The sequence below is a fragment of the Coregonus clupeaformis genome, unplaced genomic scaffold (genome assembly GCF_020615455.1).
Source record: "Coregonus clupeaformis isolate EN_2021a unplaced genomic scaffold, ASM2061545v1 scaf0737, whole genome shotgun sequence".
Taxonomy (NCBI): Eukaryota; Metazoa; Chordata; class Actinopteri; order Salmoniformes; family Salmonidae; genus Coregonus; species Coregonus clupeaformis.
In genome coordinates, this window is record NW_025534192.1 from 138,533 (window position 1) to 156,888 (window position 18,356).

The following is an 18,356-nucleotide window of genomic DNA, read 5'->3' on the forward strand; positions in this document are numbered from 1 at the left end:
CATAAACTGAAATTAGGCAAACTATTTGAATTTTAGCAACCAGGAAATGGTGGAGCGATTTCTGCATATTGCACCTTTAAATGTGAAACCATGGAGACTGTGAGGTGTGGAAATGTGGGTTCTTCTGTGCAAATGTAGCTCTGTAAAAGAGCACCTCCCTACCTAAACAAACACACACCTCCATTTTACCGGAGATTGACCAAACACAGTGTCTCATAAAACCCATCCCCAGTCATCCCCATGCTACACAGGTGCAGCCTATTTATAGGCAGTCGCCCAAAATTCACCCCCTTACCCACCTTCAGCTCCCCCACCCCCTCAAACACCCTCGCTCCCTCCCTGTCCTTCACCTTGGCCAGGGTGAGGTGGTAGCGTGGTGTGAAGGAGTCCCTGTGCAGCCAGCCCTGCTCTCTGAAGGCCTCCTGTAGGCCAGCGTTCAGCTGCTGGAGGTGAGGCTGAGGCTGGGGGCTCAGGTAGAGAACCTTCCCACCAAAGTGCTTCAGTTTCAGGGGGAAAGAGACGGCCACGGGGGGGTTGCGGTCCAGGTAAGCGAAGCGTTGGAGCATCTCCCCAGCGGCGGTGACCTCGGCTGGGCCGGGGAGGACCAGGAGACAGAGGGTGACATGGAGGGAGGAGGGGGGCAACCAGTGAGGGGCAGATAAGGGGAGGAGGGAGGTGAGCTCCTCCTGAAGGCGCTGGAAGGAGGAGAGGATGGAGGGAGTGTTGGCCCGGAAGGTGATGAAGTGGGTGGGCTTACGTTTGGAAGGCCGGCCTCCACCCTTCTCTGTTCTCTGCTCCAGAGGCACAGACGGACACTGGGCTAGGTCTGGGCCTTTCTCTGCATCCCAGTAATCTTTCCATTTTTCCTCCTCACCTTCCTCCCCCCTGCTCTCTCTTTCTCTCTGGGATAGAGAGATCTGGTCTGCTATGACGACTAAAACGGAATCCTTCCTAACCTCCTCTTCCGAGGGTTCTGATTCTCTTCCTACTTCCTGTTGGTTCAGTGGAGTACTTCCTGTGCCTGGTCTGATCACCTCAGGCATCTGAACACTTGTCTTGCTCTGATTTCTTTCCTCCAAGTGTCCGTTTTCAACATCCTGTTTTATCAGGTACTCTTCACGCTCTTCTCCCTCCTCTGTAGTGATGACGCCATCTTGTTCTTCTCTTAAGTCTTGTTGTTCAACATCTTGTGTCCCTGTTCCTGCCAATAAACAAGCAGATTTTGAAGGGTAACCAAACATTATGACAAAAACATGTTATAGACTAACAAAGTGAAATAGAACAGTATGTTAATCCAGGTTCTAGAGCTGTGTAAATCCCTCGCCCTCTCTCTCTCCCTTCCTACCTTCCTCTCTCTCTCCCTACCTTCCTCCCTCGCTACATTCCTTCCTCTCCCTCTCACCTTCCTTCCCCTCACTCCCTCACCCTCTCTCCTTACCTTCCACCTTCCCTCCCTCGCCCTCTCCCCCCCTCTCTCCCCTCCTTCCCTCACTCCCTCCCCTCCCTCACCCTCTCTCCCTTCCCTCCCTCACCCTCTCTCCCTTCCCTCCCTCACCCTCTCTCCCTTCCCTCCCTCACCCTCTCTCCCTTCCCTCACCCTCTCTCCCTTCCCTCACCCTCTCTCCCTTCCACCCTCCCTCCCTCCCTCCCTCTCTACCACCTCCCTCGCCCTCTCTTACCCTGCTCTTGCTCCTCCTCCTGCCCAAAGGGGGGCGCCAGACGCTGTCCAGTGGATCCAAACACCGTGTCAGTTCTGTTGTTGCGGTCCCAGACTCTACGCCCTCTATGGGTGAAGTACTGGATCCTGTGTCTGGGCAGGGCTAGCTCAGAGGAGTAGTCACAGTCGCAGGGGTCGGCATCCCAGTTGAACTCAGAGAAGGGGCGCTCCAGCACCCCAAGGAAGCGGTCCACGTACCCCACCACGAAGTCTGCCGCCTCCACCGACGGGTCCCACAGGATCCGCGAGATGACGTCATCGGCTGTGCGCATGCGGGGCTTCTTGGTTGATTCTGAGGGGAGAGAGAAACACGTTTGTCAGCTAGTTATACTTAGTTTGCAGTAAACAGATATTTTAGTGGGTTCTCATATGTTCAGTTATATTTAATGGAGGGATATTGTACCTTTTCCCTCTGTGTCTTTTGGCTGGTTTGTTTTACTGCCTTTTGCTTTCTTCTTGAGTTTTCCCTCCTTTTCTCCATCCTCCTTCCTGTTTTCCTGGTCTATAACAGCCTCTGGGTCGTCTAATGTTGGAGTGCTGAGAAAGAGGGAAGGAGAAAGAGGGATTTTATTCATCACTCTGGTCAATGTAAGAGCTAACCTGTTAGGTCTACCTCATACTGATAGGACAGTGACCCCTTAGATGGATGTATTTTAAGAGGTTTATCTAGATGTCTAAACAGATGCATTCATTTAACTCTGCTATTCTTTACTATTCTACCTCTTCACTTACCCATGCTATGGAATTAACTACCTATCTATCCTATTTCTATTGTGCTACATGATTGATTACCACTTGGTTCAGAGGCTCTGTCTGCTGTGAGGGCATCAGCCAACACCACAGATGCTGATTCTCACAGGAGGGAAAACAACATCTTCTTCTGAAGATTCCACTGTCACCAGGCAGAAGGCTTAGTGATGAGAGGGAGGACTCAGATTCTGAGGGCCATCTGTTTAGGGCTGGCAGCTATATGCTTTGAAGATTTCTGTCTTATTTTGTTGTTCAAGTGGTTAGAAGTCTGAAATATACTGAATATTGAGTAAAATATTAGCCCCTAACCCCTGGGCATTTTCAGCTGTTCTAGGGCTGCACAAACATTATACATCAGACAATTTAATTCATGTTTTTTTTACCATTACATGAATGTTAAAGAAATGTTTAGACATCACAGTAACAATGTCATCATGGCACCATCAAAAGTCGAAATGCAATGTTACTTAGCCATTGCCCTGTCATAATTCCTGGTATATAACATTATGTTGTTACAGGTCGGTGGTGAGCGTGTTAGCTACAGACCTGTGAGATCGACGACACCTGTTTCCAAAACGACACTTTCCCAACAAGAAGAACTGACAGACACCTGCTCCCTCCTCCTGGCCTAGTACATCAGAGAGAGAGAGGGGGGGGGGGACAGTTATTTTGCAGACTGTTTCATCCAAAGTCAGTTACAAAACAATACAAATAATGAGCTGAAATATACTGATTCATATTCTCTTGAGGCCTTATATAATATGTGGATGGTAGTTTGTCCTTCCCAGTGTTATCACAGTGTCCTTGGATTTACCTAGTTTTAGATTTTCCATTGAGAACAAATGTTAAATTCCCATGTATTGGTCCACCAAGACTAGTGTGTATATAAAGACGGGGACTGAGCCCAGTAGACTACATTAGTTCTGAAGAGACATTCATAATGAGGGGTGCTGTAGCTCTGCTGGTGTTGCTGTTCTGTCTGTCTGGGACATGGGGTCAGGGAGAGAGATGAGGGGTCAGAGAGAATGACATCACTCAACAGGGTCATGATTACCCAGAAATTACCCCCAGACACGCAACCTGCCAGACCAGCCAACCTGACAGTCTTTACTGAACTGAAGGAGCTGAGAGACATGGTGGTGGAACAGAGAGTGGAGCTGAGGAACATGGGGGCCAGTGACAGCCAGGTGGACGAGCTGCAGAAAGAGGTGGTGAACCAGAGAGTGGAGTGTCACTTAGACTGAACTGCACTTCCACAAGAACAAGGTGGAGGAACTGGAGGGAGCCAATGCAGGTAAAAAAAAATATTTGCTAATATTTAAATCGAACAGACAACGAACAAAACAGCATTCTGTTACTTAATATTGTTCTGTATGTTATTGCAGTCTCTGAAATCAAGATTAAAGAGCTGAAAATAGAAAATGTAGGTAACGTGACTGAATACAGAAAAATGATTTCTTTATCATTCTAACAGTTTAAGGACCTACAGCTCTCAAAATATGTTCTCCGTTTTTGTTCTCTCAAATTCCAGGCCAAGCAGCAGAACTGTCAGCCATGCAGGCCAGTGACAGCCAGTGAGAGCGAGAACTGATGTGGATTTTTACATTGATATGGATTTTTTAGATTGGTACATCGCTGTTGCTAGGCAAGACCTTAATTAATTCCTCTCACTAGGTTTGTGTGTGTGTAAAATGGGCATCTGACCTGTCATCGGGTCAAATTCTACAGTTGTCTTATCTTATCAGTGACTGAAATCAGACTGTGACCCTGTGGCTCTCCTTAGGCATATCCCTGGAACAAGCCAGGGTTGAACAGAGTTCAGGCTAAACCCTTTGTCTCTCCTTGGCCATCTTCTTGATTAATTACAGCATGACGGGGTGGGCTTGGGTATGTTTGAGAGATTGATTGTGGACCTGCCATGTCCACAATCAATCTCCAGGTCAAGCCAGGGTGAGCCGGGGTTGAACAGAGTTCAAACTGAACATGATTTTGCATGACAAGCCTTAATTGGTCGCACCACCATTGTTTCCAAACTGGATACATAGAGGAGAAGTCAGATTTCGCCACTATCAAAAACTAAGGAAGTGGGCAGAGCGGTCAAGAGGTGAAAACTGGAGACAGTGGTGGTGGAACCAAAGAGGGAGGGGTTAAGCTAAAATGTATGTAAAATGACTATATAAACTGAGAGCTGGGAAGTGGAAAAGGAGATGCTCTGCAGACCACTCGGCTTTGTCCATTGTAATAAAGTCTATCTTAATTCTACAAAAACTACGGAAATACTTTGGTTCTTTGATCAATATAAGGACGAATTTGCCACAACAGAACACAGGTACAGTATTGAAAGAGCTTAATGATGACAGATGAATCATTTGTTTACAGTCGGTAGGATTATTTATTTCCCCCAGTAGATCATTGAAGAGTTAATATTTGCTCTGAAATGTCTCTCTAGCACAGGAGGCCAGACTGAGTGCCAGTGAGAGAGGTGGAGGAGCTGAAGAAGGAGAATGCAGGTTAGAAAACACACAAATGTAGTTAATGTGCCGCACTGACATTTTCTTCACAGGTGTAGGATTACTGCGTATACTATATCATATAATGGGAAATAACATACACTACGGGTCAAAAGTTTTAGAACACCTACTCATTCAAAGGATTTTCTTTATTTAAAAAAAAATTCTACATTGTAGAATAATAGTGAAGACATCAAAACTATGAAATAACACATATGGAATCATGTAGTAACCAAAAAAGTGTTAAACAAATCAAAATATATTTTATATTTGAGATTCTTCAAATAGCCACCCTTTGCCTTGATGACAGATTTGCGCACTCTTGGTATTCTCTCAACCAGCTTCATGAGGTAGTCACCTGGAATCCATTTCAATTAACAGGTGCGCCTTCTTAAAAGTTAATTTGTGGAATTTCTTTCCTTCTTAATGCGTTTGAGCCAATCAGTTGTGTTGTGACAAGGTAGGGGGGTATACAGAAGATTTGGTAAAAGACCAAGTCCATATTATGGCAAGAACAGCTCAAATAAGAAAAGAGAAACGACAATCCATCATTACTTTAAGACATGAAGGTTACACGCCTGAGTGGCGCAGTGGTCTAAGAGATCCTGGTTCGAATCCAGGCTCTGTCGCAGCTGGCCGCGACCGGGAGACTCATGGGCAGCGCACAATTGGCCCAGCGTCGTCCAGGGTAGGGGAGGGAATGGCCGGCAGGGATGTAGCTCAGTTGATAGAGCATGGCGTTTGCAACGCCAGGGTTGTGGGTTCGTTTCCCACGGGGGGCCAGTATAAAAAAAGATATATATATATGTATTCACTAACTGTAAGTCGCTCTGGATAAGAGCGTCTGCTAAACGACTAAAATGTAAATGTAAAAATGTCAGTCAATCCGGAAAATGTCAAGAACTTTGAAAGTTTCTTCAAGTGCAGTCGCAAAAACCATCAAGCACTATGATGAAACTGGCTCTCATGAGGACTGCCACAGGAAAATAAGGCCCAGAGTTTCCTCTGCTGCAGAGGATAAGTTCATTAGAGTTACCAGACTCAGAAATTGCAGCCCAAATAAATGCTTCACAGAGTTAAAGTCACAGACAAATCTCAACATCAACTGTTCAGAGGGGACTGTGTGAATCAGGCCTTCATGGTCGAATTGCTGCAAAGAAACCACTACTAAAGGACACCAATAAGAAGAAGAGACTTGCTTGGGCCAAGAAACATGAGCAATGGACATTAGACCATTTGAGATTTTTGGTTCCAACCGCCATGTCTTTGTGAGACACTGTGTGCGTGAACAGATGATCTCCGCATGTGTATTTCCCACCGTAAAGCATGGAGGAGGAGGTGTGATGGTGTGGGGGTGCTTTGGTGGTGACACTGTCTGTGATTTATTTAGAATTCAAGGCACACTTAAACAGCATGGCTACCACAGCATTCGATACGCCATCCCATCTGGTTTGGTCTTAGTGGGACTATCATTTGTTTTTCAACAGGACAATGATCCAACACACCTCCAGGCTGTGTAAGGGCTATTTTACCAAGAAGGAGAGTGATGGAGTGCTGCATCAGATGACCTGGCCTCTGTGAGAGCAAAATTACAAGATTATGTTCTAATACTGTTATTGCATCAAATGGTTGTTTTCTGCAATAGAATAGGGTTCTTAGAACGCTCATGTGTCTGTGTTAACACTGACAGTAGATGTACGATGCCTTAGGTGATCAACCTAACAAGCCACATTCCATTCATGTGAGGAAGGTGTCTCCAGTCTGACTGAGCCTGCAGTTTATAGACCCAATCAGGGGCGGTGTGTTCAATAGGGCGATATGGGCGACGCACTGCCAAACGGGAAAAGGAAGGGATTTTTTTTCTAATCAATTATATCACGGCAACAGTAGTTATCAGTGTTGTAATCTAGACGTCTGATCTGCCACAGTGCCACTAAATGTCCAATCAGGCTAAAGTCGTGCTTCAAATGGCCCCCCCCCCTTTTGGGGCGATTTCAGTCAGGTTGAAAATCGCCCAGAAGTCTGTCATAGACTCCCATGTAAAATCTATTTTTTTCAAATATCAGAGCTTTCAATACAATCTCTATGGGTTTCTGAGGGCTTGCACTTACGCGCTCGTCATACGTAACATAACCATGAACGTAACTAAGAAAAGAGCGGGTAGCAGCGTCAATCAATTCACTATTACTGTCAAAATGGCTAGGCTTCAGTGCAACTCGATTGTGTCTTTGAAAGAAGTTCCTTTTTGTCGGCGAACAAATGAAGATAAATTGGCAACGAAACAATTAGGACCTCCCAGACCAAATTTAATAATTCAACAGGTTTCTACTAAAGGGGGGAAGTCCTACACCCGAGGATTTTCCAAAAATTGGTACGAACGAAAAACCTGGCTAGCAGGCTGCGATGTAGCTAATGCAGTCTTCTGCTACCCCCCTGCTTACTCTTTCACCCTGAAGGCGGCACGGCAGACAGCACCGCTTGGACAGCGACTGGTGTGTAACGGACATGCACCATCTTTCAGGAAAGATTAAGAAACATGAGCTGTCAAAGACCCACATGGATAGCTGTTTGAGATTGTCTGCTTTGGGGAGAGTGAACATTCCCACTCAACTGGATGAGGGATACAGGCTAGCTGTCCGCCGCCACAACGATGAGGTTAGTGTTGATAATCACAAGTTTACTGGAGAACTGAAACTGACAAGGCTGACAAGATAGGACCCTTTTGTCCATTGTTATTGGATAGGAACAGAACTTATAACCAGCTCCTGACCTAAATAGATCTTAGCACAACATTTTACTCAACATATCATATTCCATATTCACTATAACAAATATATTTACTACGACATTAGCAAGAACCGCCACATCCTCAGCCGGCTAATCCAGTGTGTGAAGTTTTGCGGAGTGTTTGAGTTAGCTTTGCGAGGCAAAGATGAAACTGAGGGCTCCACCAACCCTGGTAAGCCAACACTTTTGAGATCAGTCAATAAATGCTTCTGGTATTGACTTATATGCTGCCCCTGTCTTCATGTTGTTGCTGGACATATCTTTTTTAAAATGTGTGTAGGTCACCTAAATCATCAGAAAAATTGCCCCCCCTGAGAATTTTTTCAGGAGCCGCCACTGGACCCAATTGGTGTTTGTGTATAATGAGGTACAAGGGAGAGATGGCTCAGGTATGGATAATGATGAGAGGAACCTTGTTTTGGGGGCCAAACTCTGGTTTCTGTACAATAAGAACAGTCTTCATGGCAAATCCTATCTGGCTGGGGGATACTCCTTTCTCATATATCAAGTCTCACCTTGTGACCCATTCCATTCATCTGTTATTTGTCATGTAGACTAAGAGAGTGTATCTTTGCTATAAAATATATTTGTATTCTTTGTGTCAGGGCTCTCAGCCCAACAGTCAAGAGTGTTGGGTCGACCAGCCTCGTTTTGAATAAAGTCATATCCTGATTGGTGATTGACCTTGTCTCTCCTCATTATTGATTTGAATTTCCACTACACCTCCACAATCCCCCGACCTCAACCAAACTGAGATGGTTTGGGATGAGTCGGACCGCACAGTGAAGGAAAAGCAGCCAACACGTGCTCAGCATATGGTGGAACTTCAAGACTTTTGGAAAAGCATTCCAGGTGAAGCTGGTTGACAGAATGCCAAGAGTGTGCAAAGCTGTCATCAAGGCAAAGGGTAGCTACTTTGAAGAATCTCAAATATAAAATATATTTTGATTTGTTTAACACTTTTTGGGTTACTTCATGATTCCATATGTGTTATTTCATAGTTATGATGTCTTCAATATTATTCTACAATGTAGAAAATAGTAAAAATTAAGAAAAACCCTTGAATGAGTAGGTGTTCTAAAACCTTTGACTGGTAGTGTACATGAAATCATGAAACTGTACTCACAAACAGACCAAAAGTGGCGTTTTACACTGCTTTGATTGACTCTGGGAGGATAGGACCCTTCAATGCTGACGTCCCACTGGTCTACAGCAAAGTCTTCCCCAACAAATCGGAAAGGCCTACAACTCACTTACAGGTAATGGCTACACCTACAGTGGGGGAAAAAAGTATTTGATCCCCTGCTGATTTTGTACGTTTGCCCACTGACAAAGACATGATCAGTCTATAATTTTAATGGTAGGTTTATTTGAACAGTGAGAGACAGAATAACAACAACAAAATCCAGAAAAACACATGTCAAAAATGTTATAAATTGATTTGCATTTTAATGAGGGAAATAAGTATTTGACCCCTCTGCAAAACATGACTTAGTACTTGGTGGCAAAACCCTTGTTGGCAATCACAGAGGTCAGATGTTTCTTGTAGTTGGCCACCAGGTTTGCACACACCAGGATTTTGTCCCACTCCTCTTTGCAGATCTTCTCCAAGTCATTAAGGTTTTGAGGCTGACGTTTGGCAACTCGAACCTTCAGCTCCCTCCACAGATTTTCTATGGGATTAAGGTCTGGAGACTGGCTAGGCCACTCCAGGACCTTAATGTGCTTCTTCTTGAGCCACTCCTTTGTTGCCTTGGCCATGTGTTTTGGGTCAATGTCATGCTGGAATACCCATCCATGACCCATTTTCAATGCTCAGGCTGAGGGAAGGAGGTTCTCACCCAAGATTTGACGGTACATGGCACCGTCCATCGTCCCTTTGATGCGGTGAAGTTGTCCTGTCCCCTTAGCAGAAAAACACCCCCAAAGCATAATGTTTCCACCTCCATGTTTGACGTGGGGATGGTGTTCTTGGGGTCATAGGCAGCAATTCCTCCTCCTCCATACACGGCGAGTTGAGTTGATGCCAAAGAGCTCGATTTTGGTCTCATCTGACCACAACACTTTCACCCAGTTCTCCTCTGAATCATTCAGATGTTCATTGGCAAACTTCATATGGGCCTGTATATGTACTTTCTTAAGCAGGGGGACCTTGCGGGCGCTGCAGGATTTCAGTCCTTCACGGCGTAGTGTGTTAGCAATTGTTTTCTTGGTGACTATGGTCCCGGCTGCCTTGAGATCATTGACAAGAGCCTCCCGTGTAGTTCTGGGCTGATTCCTCACCGTTCTCATGATCATTGCAACTCCACGAGGTGAGATCTTGCATGGAGCCCCAGGCTGAGGGAGATTGACAGTTATTTTGTGTTTCTTCCATTTGCAAATAATCGCACCAACTGTTGTCACCTTCTCACCAAGCTGCTTGGCGATGGTCTTGTAGCCCATTCCAGCCTTGTGTAGGTCTACAATCTTGTCCCTGACATCCTTGGAGAGCTCTTTGGTCTTGGCCATGGTGGAGAGTTTGGAATCTGATTGATTGATTGCTTCTGTGGACAGGTGTCTTTTATACAGGTAACAAACTGAGATTAGGAGCACTCCCTTTAAGAGTGTGCTCCTAATCTCAGCTCGTTACCTGTATAAAAGACACCTGGGAGCCAGAAATCTTTCTGATTTAGAGGGGGTCAAATACTTATTTCCCTCATTAAAATGCAAATCAATTTATAACATGTGTTTTTCTGGATTTTTCTGTTGTTATTCTGTCTCTCACTGTTCAAATAAACATACCATTAAAATTATAGACTGATCATTTCTTTGTCAGTGGGCAAACGTACAAAATCAGCAGGGGATCAAATACTTTTTTCCCTCACTGTACCTACCTACATATATGGACATGAGAGTACACTCTGGGCCAGCTAACGTTACTGAGTGCTGATGGAAAGGGTTGAACTCTTCCTGTTTCGGTTTTTCCTCTGATGCAGGTATATTCACAGCACCAGTGAGAGGAGTCTACTACATCAGATTCACAGCCAGTGATGCCCCTAGCCCAGGAGACATTGGCGTTTACATGTACAAGAATGACAAGAGAATCATGTTTAATTATGCACACAATCCTGGTGGAAATCGTAGATTTGTGGTAAATGCAGTGACTCTAGAGCTGAAGGAGGGGGATGTGGTCTACATGAGTCTCCCCTCAGGCATGGGGCTGTATGATGATTCAGATAACCTCAACACCTTCAGTGGCTTCCTACTCTTCCCTATGTGAGGGGAATCATTTCAAATCATAGCCCCAATAAAACTACAGTGGGGAGAACAAGTATTTGATACACTGCCGATTTTGCAGGTTTTCCTACTTACAAAGCATGTAGAGGTCTGTAATTTTTTATCATAGGTACACTTCAACTGTGAGAGACGGAATCTAAAACAAAAATCCAGAAAATCACATTGTATGATTTTTAAGTAATTAATTTGCATTTTATTGCATGACATAAGTATTTGATACATCAGAAAAGCAGAACTTAATATTTGGTACAGAAACCTTTGTTTGCAATTACAGAGATCATACGTTTCCTGTAGGTCTTGACCAGGTTTGCACACACTGCAGCAGGGATTTTGGCCCACTCCTCCATACAGACCTTCTCCAGATCCTTCAAGTTTCGGGGCTGTCGCTGGGCAATACGGACTTTCAGCTCCCTCCAAAGATGTTCTATTAGGTTCAGGTCTGGAGACTGGATAGGCCACTCCAGGACCTTGAGATGCTTCTTACGGAGCCACTCCTTAGTTGCCCTGGCTGTGTGTTTCGGGTCGTTGTCATGCTGGAAGACCCAGCCACGACCCATCTTCAATGCTCTTACTGAGGGAAGGAGGTTGTTAGCCAAGATCTCGCGATACATGGCCCCATCCATCCTCCCCTCAATACGGTGCAGTCGTCCTGTCCCCTTTGCAGAAAAGCATCCCCAAAGAATGATGTTTCCACCTCCATGCTTCACGGTTGGGATAGTGTTCTTGGGGTTGTACTCATCCTTCTTCTTCCTCCAAACACGGCGAGTGGAGTTTAGACCAAAAAGCTCTATTTTTGTCTCATCAGACCACATGACCTTCTCCCATTCCTCCTCTGGATCATCCAGATGGTCATTGGCAAACTTCAGACGGGCCTGGACATGCGCTGGCTTGAGCAGGGGGACCTTGCCTGCGCTGCAGGATTTTAATCCATGACGGCGTAGTGTGTTACTAATGGTTTTCTTTGAGACTGTGGTCCCAGCTCTCTTCAGGTCATTGACCAGGTCCTGCCGTGTAGTTCTGGGCTGATCCCTCACTTTCCTCATGATCATTGATGCCCCACGAGGTGAGATCTTGCATGGAGCCCCAGACCGAGGGTGATTGACCGTCATCTTGAACTTCTTCCATTTTCTAATAATTGCGCCAACAGTTGTTGCCTTCTCACCAAGCTGCTTGCCTATTGTCCTGTAGCCCATCCCAGCCTTGTGCAGGTCTTCAATTGTATCCCTGATGTCCTTACACAGCTCTCTGGTCTTGGCCATTGTGGAGAGGTTGGAGTCTGTTTCATTGAGTGTGTGGACAGGTGTCTTTTATACAGGTAACGAGTTCAAACAGGTGCAGTTAATACAGGTAATGAGTGGAGAACAGGAGGGCTTCTTAAATAAAAACGAACAGGTCTGTGAGAGCCGGAATTCTTAGTAGTTGGTAGGTGATCAAATACTTATGTCATGCAATAAAATGCAAATTAATTACTTAAAAATCATACAATGTGATTTTCTGGATTTTTGTTTTAGATTCCGTCTCTCACAGTTGAAGTGTACCTATGATAACTCGACATGGTTTGTAAGTAGGAAAACCTGCAAAATCGGCAGTGTATCAAATACTTGTTCTCCCCACTGTATGTAACTACCAATGAAAATTCTTAATACAATTATATTCAGAAAACTGATGGGAGTGATCTAATCTAAATCACATACCACCACACCTTGAATGATGTCATAGTTGAGGATTTAATGAGACTGCTATTGTGCAACTTCTGATTAGGACAACCAGGACTCATGTCAGGGGTGTCAAACTCATTCCATTCAGGGCCTAGTGTCTGCTGGTTTTTGGTTTTCCTTTCAATTAATACCTAGACAACCAGGTGAGGGGGAGTTCCTTACTAATCAGTGACCTTAATTAATCAACAAGTGAAAACCTGCAGACACTCGGCCCTCTGTGGAATGAGTTTGACACGTTCATTATCGCCTTTCAATTCATAAATCTCTCCCAACGTATTAGGTTTCACTGATTTCCCAACATGAATGTTACACAGTATCTGACACACATCTACAGTATTACTGGTGTGTCAGGCACGTAATTTGTCCTTACAGGAGGGGTTTCCCATAAGAAGTATGATAGTGCATAAAACATTGCAAGTGTAATTCCATCTGTTCTTGGCACTGACAACATTTGGACTGGACTGACTTGGCTCGCAACCTAATGACACAAGAGGGGGTACACAGACAGTTTGGTTGGTTTCTTCCTTTCCCAAAAGTAGGAGTAGGATGAACTCACCCCTAGACACTGACCTAGGTTAGTTCTGTTTTCCTTAGAAGTTAGCAAGAGTGAGCTGATCCTAAATCTGTGCCTAAGAGCAACTTCCATCAGGAGCTTTCTGAGAGAGTGGGGGAGTAACAAGTGTTATTAGTCACATGTTTCGTAAACAACCGGTGTAGACTAACAGTGAAATGCTTACATAGGGGCCCTTCCCAACAACGCAGAGAAAGAAAATAGAGAAGTAATAACACGTAATAATAAAAGTAGCTCTCAGAGAGATCACACTGTCTGATGAATGCACCTAAGATATACTCACAGTGTGGAATTTCTGTGGAACATATTATCGTTACTTACACAAACCCAGACTTCCTTTAGGGATGATGAGGATGGGGTGAACACCAGTGGAGGCTGGTGGGAGGAGATATAGGAGGACAGGCTCATTGTAATGGCTGGAATGGAATAAATGGAACGATATCAAACACATCGCACATATGAAAACCACATGTTTGACTCCGTTCCAATAATTCCATTCAAGCCATTACAATGAGCCCGTCCTCCTATAGCTCCTCCCACCAGCCTCCATTGGTGAACACCCAACTTCCTAGGTACCTCGATATTAAAAAAGGTCCTTCATAATTTGATCATACCTAGAAAAACTTCAGTGTTGTGTAATTATCAAAACATTAACATTCTCTTTCGCTGTCATTTCTGCTCTGCCTCTAAAGAAGCATATATATGTTCTAGTTAGGCCTACATCTCATACGAGTACATAACTGTAAGTCGCTCTGGATAAGAGTGTCTGCTAAATGACTAAAATGTAAATGTACCAGCAGTGCACACTGAAACCAACTGAATGACAAAACATTACCTGCTGTCACCTGAGGTCCATCTTGGCTGGGACTGGCTGGGACCTCTGTCTTTGGCCCCTCTGTAGATCTATGCTCCTGTGCTCTCCTGTCCTCCAGGTTCTCAGCTGAGTCCAAAGGCAGACCTGTCTCCTCTGACGCCATAGTCAATCAACCTGTGGGTGTAAAAGGTTATTATACAAAAGTTGTAACTCTGTTTCTGCCTGTTAACATAACATTACAAGCGCAACCAGTTAATACATCAATCACTTTAGCAAATATTGATTTTGGAAATACAGTAGCTAGATATTTAGAAGTAAGTTGTGCTAAAATAGCTAGTAGCTTGCTACCTAAGCTAAGGAGAATGGAGAGAGGTAGCCTGCTCTAATGAGGAAGTACGTCGCTACAACACACCCAAGAGTCAAGATAACAAGTTATAAGTTACAATGCCACCCAAACGTTGAACATTAATATAACGAGAATGTAGTACTGTATAATATATGCATTATGATACATTATTGTTATTAGTTACCTGAATGAACACCCTCTGACTTATAAACAGATACGTCACAGATTCTGTCTGAAGCTACGGTAAATATGCACTTTGACCTTTGCTATGTTTGTACTGAGGGGGCTTATGGGAAATGAGGTCTATGAGAACCCTATACCTCAGCGATGACAACATGCTTTCTTCTCTTCGTTTATTCAATCATTCAAATCCTCAAAACAATTGATACTATAACATTTTCTATACTAGGCCGTTTATAAATTGACGATAGTTTGTTATAATTTCTTACCGAAGAGACTATACCAAAACAATGCGTCATCTGTGCGGTCCTCCTGGATCCAAAGCTCGTGACTCCCCTCATCACATGACGACTACCACCAACCAAGAGAGCGTGCGTACGAAGAAAGGTCAGTGGAAAAAGTATAAACAAAGTCTAATACAGCAACAAGACAACTTTTGTGAATGAATTAGAAATTAGAACTTGCGTGTGCATTGGCGACTTATTTTCCATGCTTTTAAGAAAAGTGATCATGATCTATTTTCGAGATATTTGGCGGTACCGTGCTAGGGGTTAGCTTGTCAGCAATGTCTTTATGTGATGTTTTCATGCAATCTGATCGCCTGTAATTTGTTGCATTGATTGTTCACGCTGCTTTAATCAAGGTACGTGTGCTTGACTTATAGGTGTCCATTTAGAAAGGTTGTAGCCTTTAAAATTGCAAGTAGGAAACTTTCACCAGCAATGAAATTGTATTACCTTTCTGTGTAATCAATCATCAATGTTTACACTGTGAATCTAAAGACAATCATTTACATTTACATTTACGTCATTTAGCAGACGCTCTTATCCAGAGCAACTTACAAATTGGTGCATTCACCCTATAGCCAGTGGGATAACCACTTCACACATTTTTTTTTTGGGGGGTAGAAGGATTACTTTATCCTATCCCAGGTATTCCTTAAAGAGGTGGGGTTTCAAATGTCTCCGGAATGTGGTGAGTGACTCCGCTGTCCTGGCGTCGTGAGGGAGCTTGTTCCACCATTGGGGTGCCAGAGCAGCGAACAGTTTTGACTGGGCTGAGCGGGAACTATGCTTCCGCAGAGGAAGGGGAGCCAGCAGGCCAGAGGTGGATGAACGCAATGCCCTCGTTTGGGTGTAGGGACTGATCAGAGCCTGAAGGTACGGAGGTGCCGTTCCCCTCACTGCTCCATAGGCAAGCACCATGGTCTTGTAACGGATGCGAGCTTCAACTGGAAGCCAGTGGAGTGTGCGGAGGAGGGGGGGTGACGTGAGAGAACTTGGGAAGGTTGAACACCAGGACGGGCTGCGGCATTCTGGATGAGTTGTAGGGGTTTAATGGCACAGGCAGGGAGCCCAGCCAACAGCGAGTTGCAGTAATCCAGACGGGAGATGACAAGTGCCTGGATTAGGACCTGTGCCGCTTCCTGTGTAAGGCAGGGTCGTACTCTCCGAATGTTGTAGAGCATGAACCTGCAGGATCGGGTCACCGCCTTGATGTTAGCGGAGAACGACAGGGTGTTGTCCAGGGTCACGCCAAGGCTCTTCGCACTCTGGGAGGAGGACACAACGGAGTTGTCAACCGTGATGGCGAGATCATGGAACGGGCAGTCCTTCCCCGGGAGGAAGAGCAGCTCCGTCTTGCCAGGGTTCAGCTTGAGGTGGTGCTCCGTCATCCAAACTGATATGTCTGCCAGACATGCAGAGATGCGATTTGCCACCTGGTTATCAGAAGGGGGAAAGGAGAAGATTAGTTGTGTATCGTCAGCGTAGCAATGATAGGAGAGGCCATGTGAGGATATGACAGAGCCAAGTGACTTGGTGTATAGGGAGAAAAGGAGAGGGCCTAGAACTGAGCCCTGGGGGACACCAGTGGTGAGAGCATGTGGTGCGGAGACAGCTTCTCGCCACGCCACTTGGTAGGAGCGACCGGTCAGGTAGGACGCAATCCAGGAGTGAGCCGCGCCGGGAGATGCCCAGCTCGGAGAGGGTGGAGAGGAGGATCTGATGGTTCACAGTATCAAAGGCAGCAGACAGGTCTAGAAGGACAAGAGCAGAGGAGAGAGAGTTAGCTTTAGCAGTGCGGAGAGCCTCCGTGACACAGAGAAGAGCAGTCTCAGTTGAATAACCAGTCCTGAAACCTGACTGGTTTGGATCAAGAAGGTCATTCTGAGAGAGATAGCAAGAGAGTTGGCTAAAGACGGCACGCTCAATAGTTTTGGAAAGAAAAGAAAGAAGGGATACTGGTCTGTAGTTGTTGACATCAGTGGGATCGAGTGTTGTTTTTTTGAGAAGGGGTGCAACTCTCGCTCTCTTGAAGACGGAAGGGACATAGCCAGCGGTCAAGGATGAGTTGATCGGTGAGGTAGGGGAGAAGGTCACCGGAGATGGTCTGGAGAAGAGAGGAGGGGATGGGGTCAAGCGGGCAGGTTGTTGGGCGGCCTGCAGTCACTAGTCGCAATATTTTATCTGGAGAGAGAGGGGAGAAAGAAGTCAAAGCATAGGGTAGGGCAGTGTGAGCAGGACCAGCAGTGTCATTAGACTTAACAAACGAGGATCGGATGTCGTCAACCTTCTTTTCAAAGTGGTTGACGAAGTCATCCACAGAGAGGGAGGAGGGGGGGATTCAGCAGTGAGGAGAATGTGGCAAAGAGCTTCCTAGGGTTAGAGGCAGATGCTTGGAATTTAGAGTGGTAGAAAGTGGCCTTAGCAGCAGAAACAGATGAAGAAAATGTAGAGAGGAGGGAGGGAAAGATGCCAGGTCGGCAGGGAGTTTAGTTTTCTTCCATTTCCGCTCAGCTGCCCGGAGCTCTGTTCTGTGAGCTCGCAATGAGTCATCAAGCCACGGAGCTGGAGGGGGAGGACCGAGCCGGCCGGGAGGATAGGGGACACAGGGAGTCAAAGGATGCAGAAAGGGAGGAGAGGAGGGTTGAGGAGGCAGAATCAGGAGATTGGAGGGAGAAGGATTGAGCAGAGGGAAGAGATGATAGGATGGAAGAGGAGAGAGTAGTGGGAGAGAGAGAGCGAAGGTTGCGGCGGCGCGTTACCATCTGTGTAGGGGCAGAGTGAGTAGTGTTGGAGGAGAGCGAGAGAGAAAAGGATACAAAGTAGTGGTCGGAGACATGGAGGGGAGTTGCAGTGAGATTAGTAGAAGAGCAACATCTAGTAAAGATGAAGTCAAGCGTATTGCCTGCCTTGTGAGTAGGGGGACGGTGAGAGGGTGAGGTCAAAAGAGGAGAGGAGTGGAAAGAAGGAGGCAGAGAGAAATGAGTCAAATGTAGACGTAGGGAGGTTGAAATCCCCAAAACTGTGAAGGGTGAGCCATCCTCAGGAAAGGAACTTATCAAGGCGTCAAGCTCATTGATGAACTCTCCAAGGGAACCTGGAGGGCGATAGATGACAAGGATATTAAGCTTAAATGGGCTAGTGACTGTGACAGCGTGGAATTCAAATGAGGAGATAGACAGATGGGTTAGGGGAAAAATTGAGAATGACCACTTGGGAGAGATGAGGATTCCTGTGCCACCACCCCTCTGACCAGATGCTCTCGGGGTATGCGAGAACACATGGTCAGACGAGGAGAGAGCAGTAGGAGTAGCAGTGTTTTCAGTGGTAATCCATGTTTCCGTCAGCGCCAGGAAGTCGAGGGACTGGAGGGTAGCATAGGCTGGGATGAAGTCAGCCTTGT

At 45.6% G+C, this 18,356-nt stretch overlaps 2 protein-coding genes across 8 annotated transcripts in view; one reads left to right on the plus strand and one right to left on the minus strand.

Annotated features, from left to right (window-relative positions):
• Positions 1-6: 6 nt before the first annotated feature.
• LOC121542916 (leukocyte receptor cluster member 9-like) lies at positions 7-15,026 on the minus strand. Of its 6 annotated transcripts, none has more exons than XM_041852542.2 (6): positions 14,939-15,026; positions 14,165-14,317; positions 3,014-3,095; positions 2,121-2,254; positions 1,680-2,009; positions 7-1,201 (listed from the first exon to the last, which is right to left on the minus strand). In XM_041852542.2, the coding sequence occupies exons 2-6, from the start codon at positions 14,304-14,306 to the stop codon at positions 186-188; spliced, it is 1,704 nt and encodes a 567-aa protein (XP_041708476.2). In that variant the 5' UTR covers positions 14,307-14,317; positions 14,939-15,026; the 3' UTR covers positions 7-185. The 6 variants fall into 6 exon arrangements, with proteins under 6 accessions (XP_041708476.2, XP_041708478.2, XP_041708474.2 ...); XM_041852544.2 differs by lacking the exon at positions 14,939-15,026 and adding an exon at positions 14,674-14,773 and having other exon boundaries at positions 7-1,195; XM_041852540.2 differs by lacking the exon at positions 14,939-15,026 and adding an exon at positions 14,674-14,773.
• The window catches only part of LOC121542918 (folliculin), a 34,840-nt gene continuing 31,456 nt past the window's right edge, over positions 14,973-18,356 (plus strand). The window contains exon 1 of one of the 2 annotated variants that reach the window (XM_041852546.2): positions 14,973-15,056. The gene's annotated coding sequence lies outside the window, so the exon portion shown is untranslated. Of the gene's footprint in view, positions 15,057-15,088; positions 15,313-18,356 lie in introns of those variants that run through there. The other variant, XM_041852545.2, reaches the window with a different exon arrangement.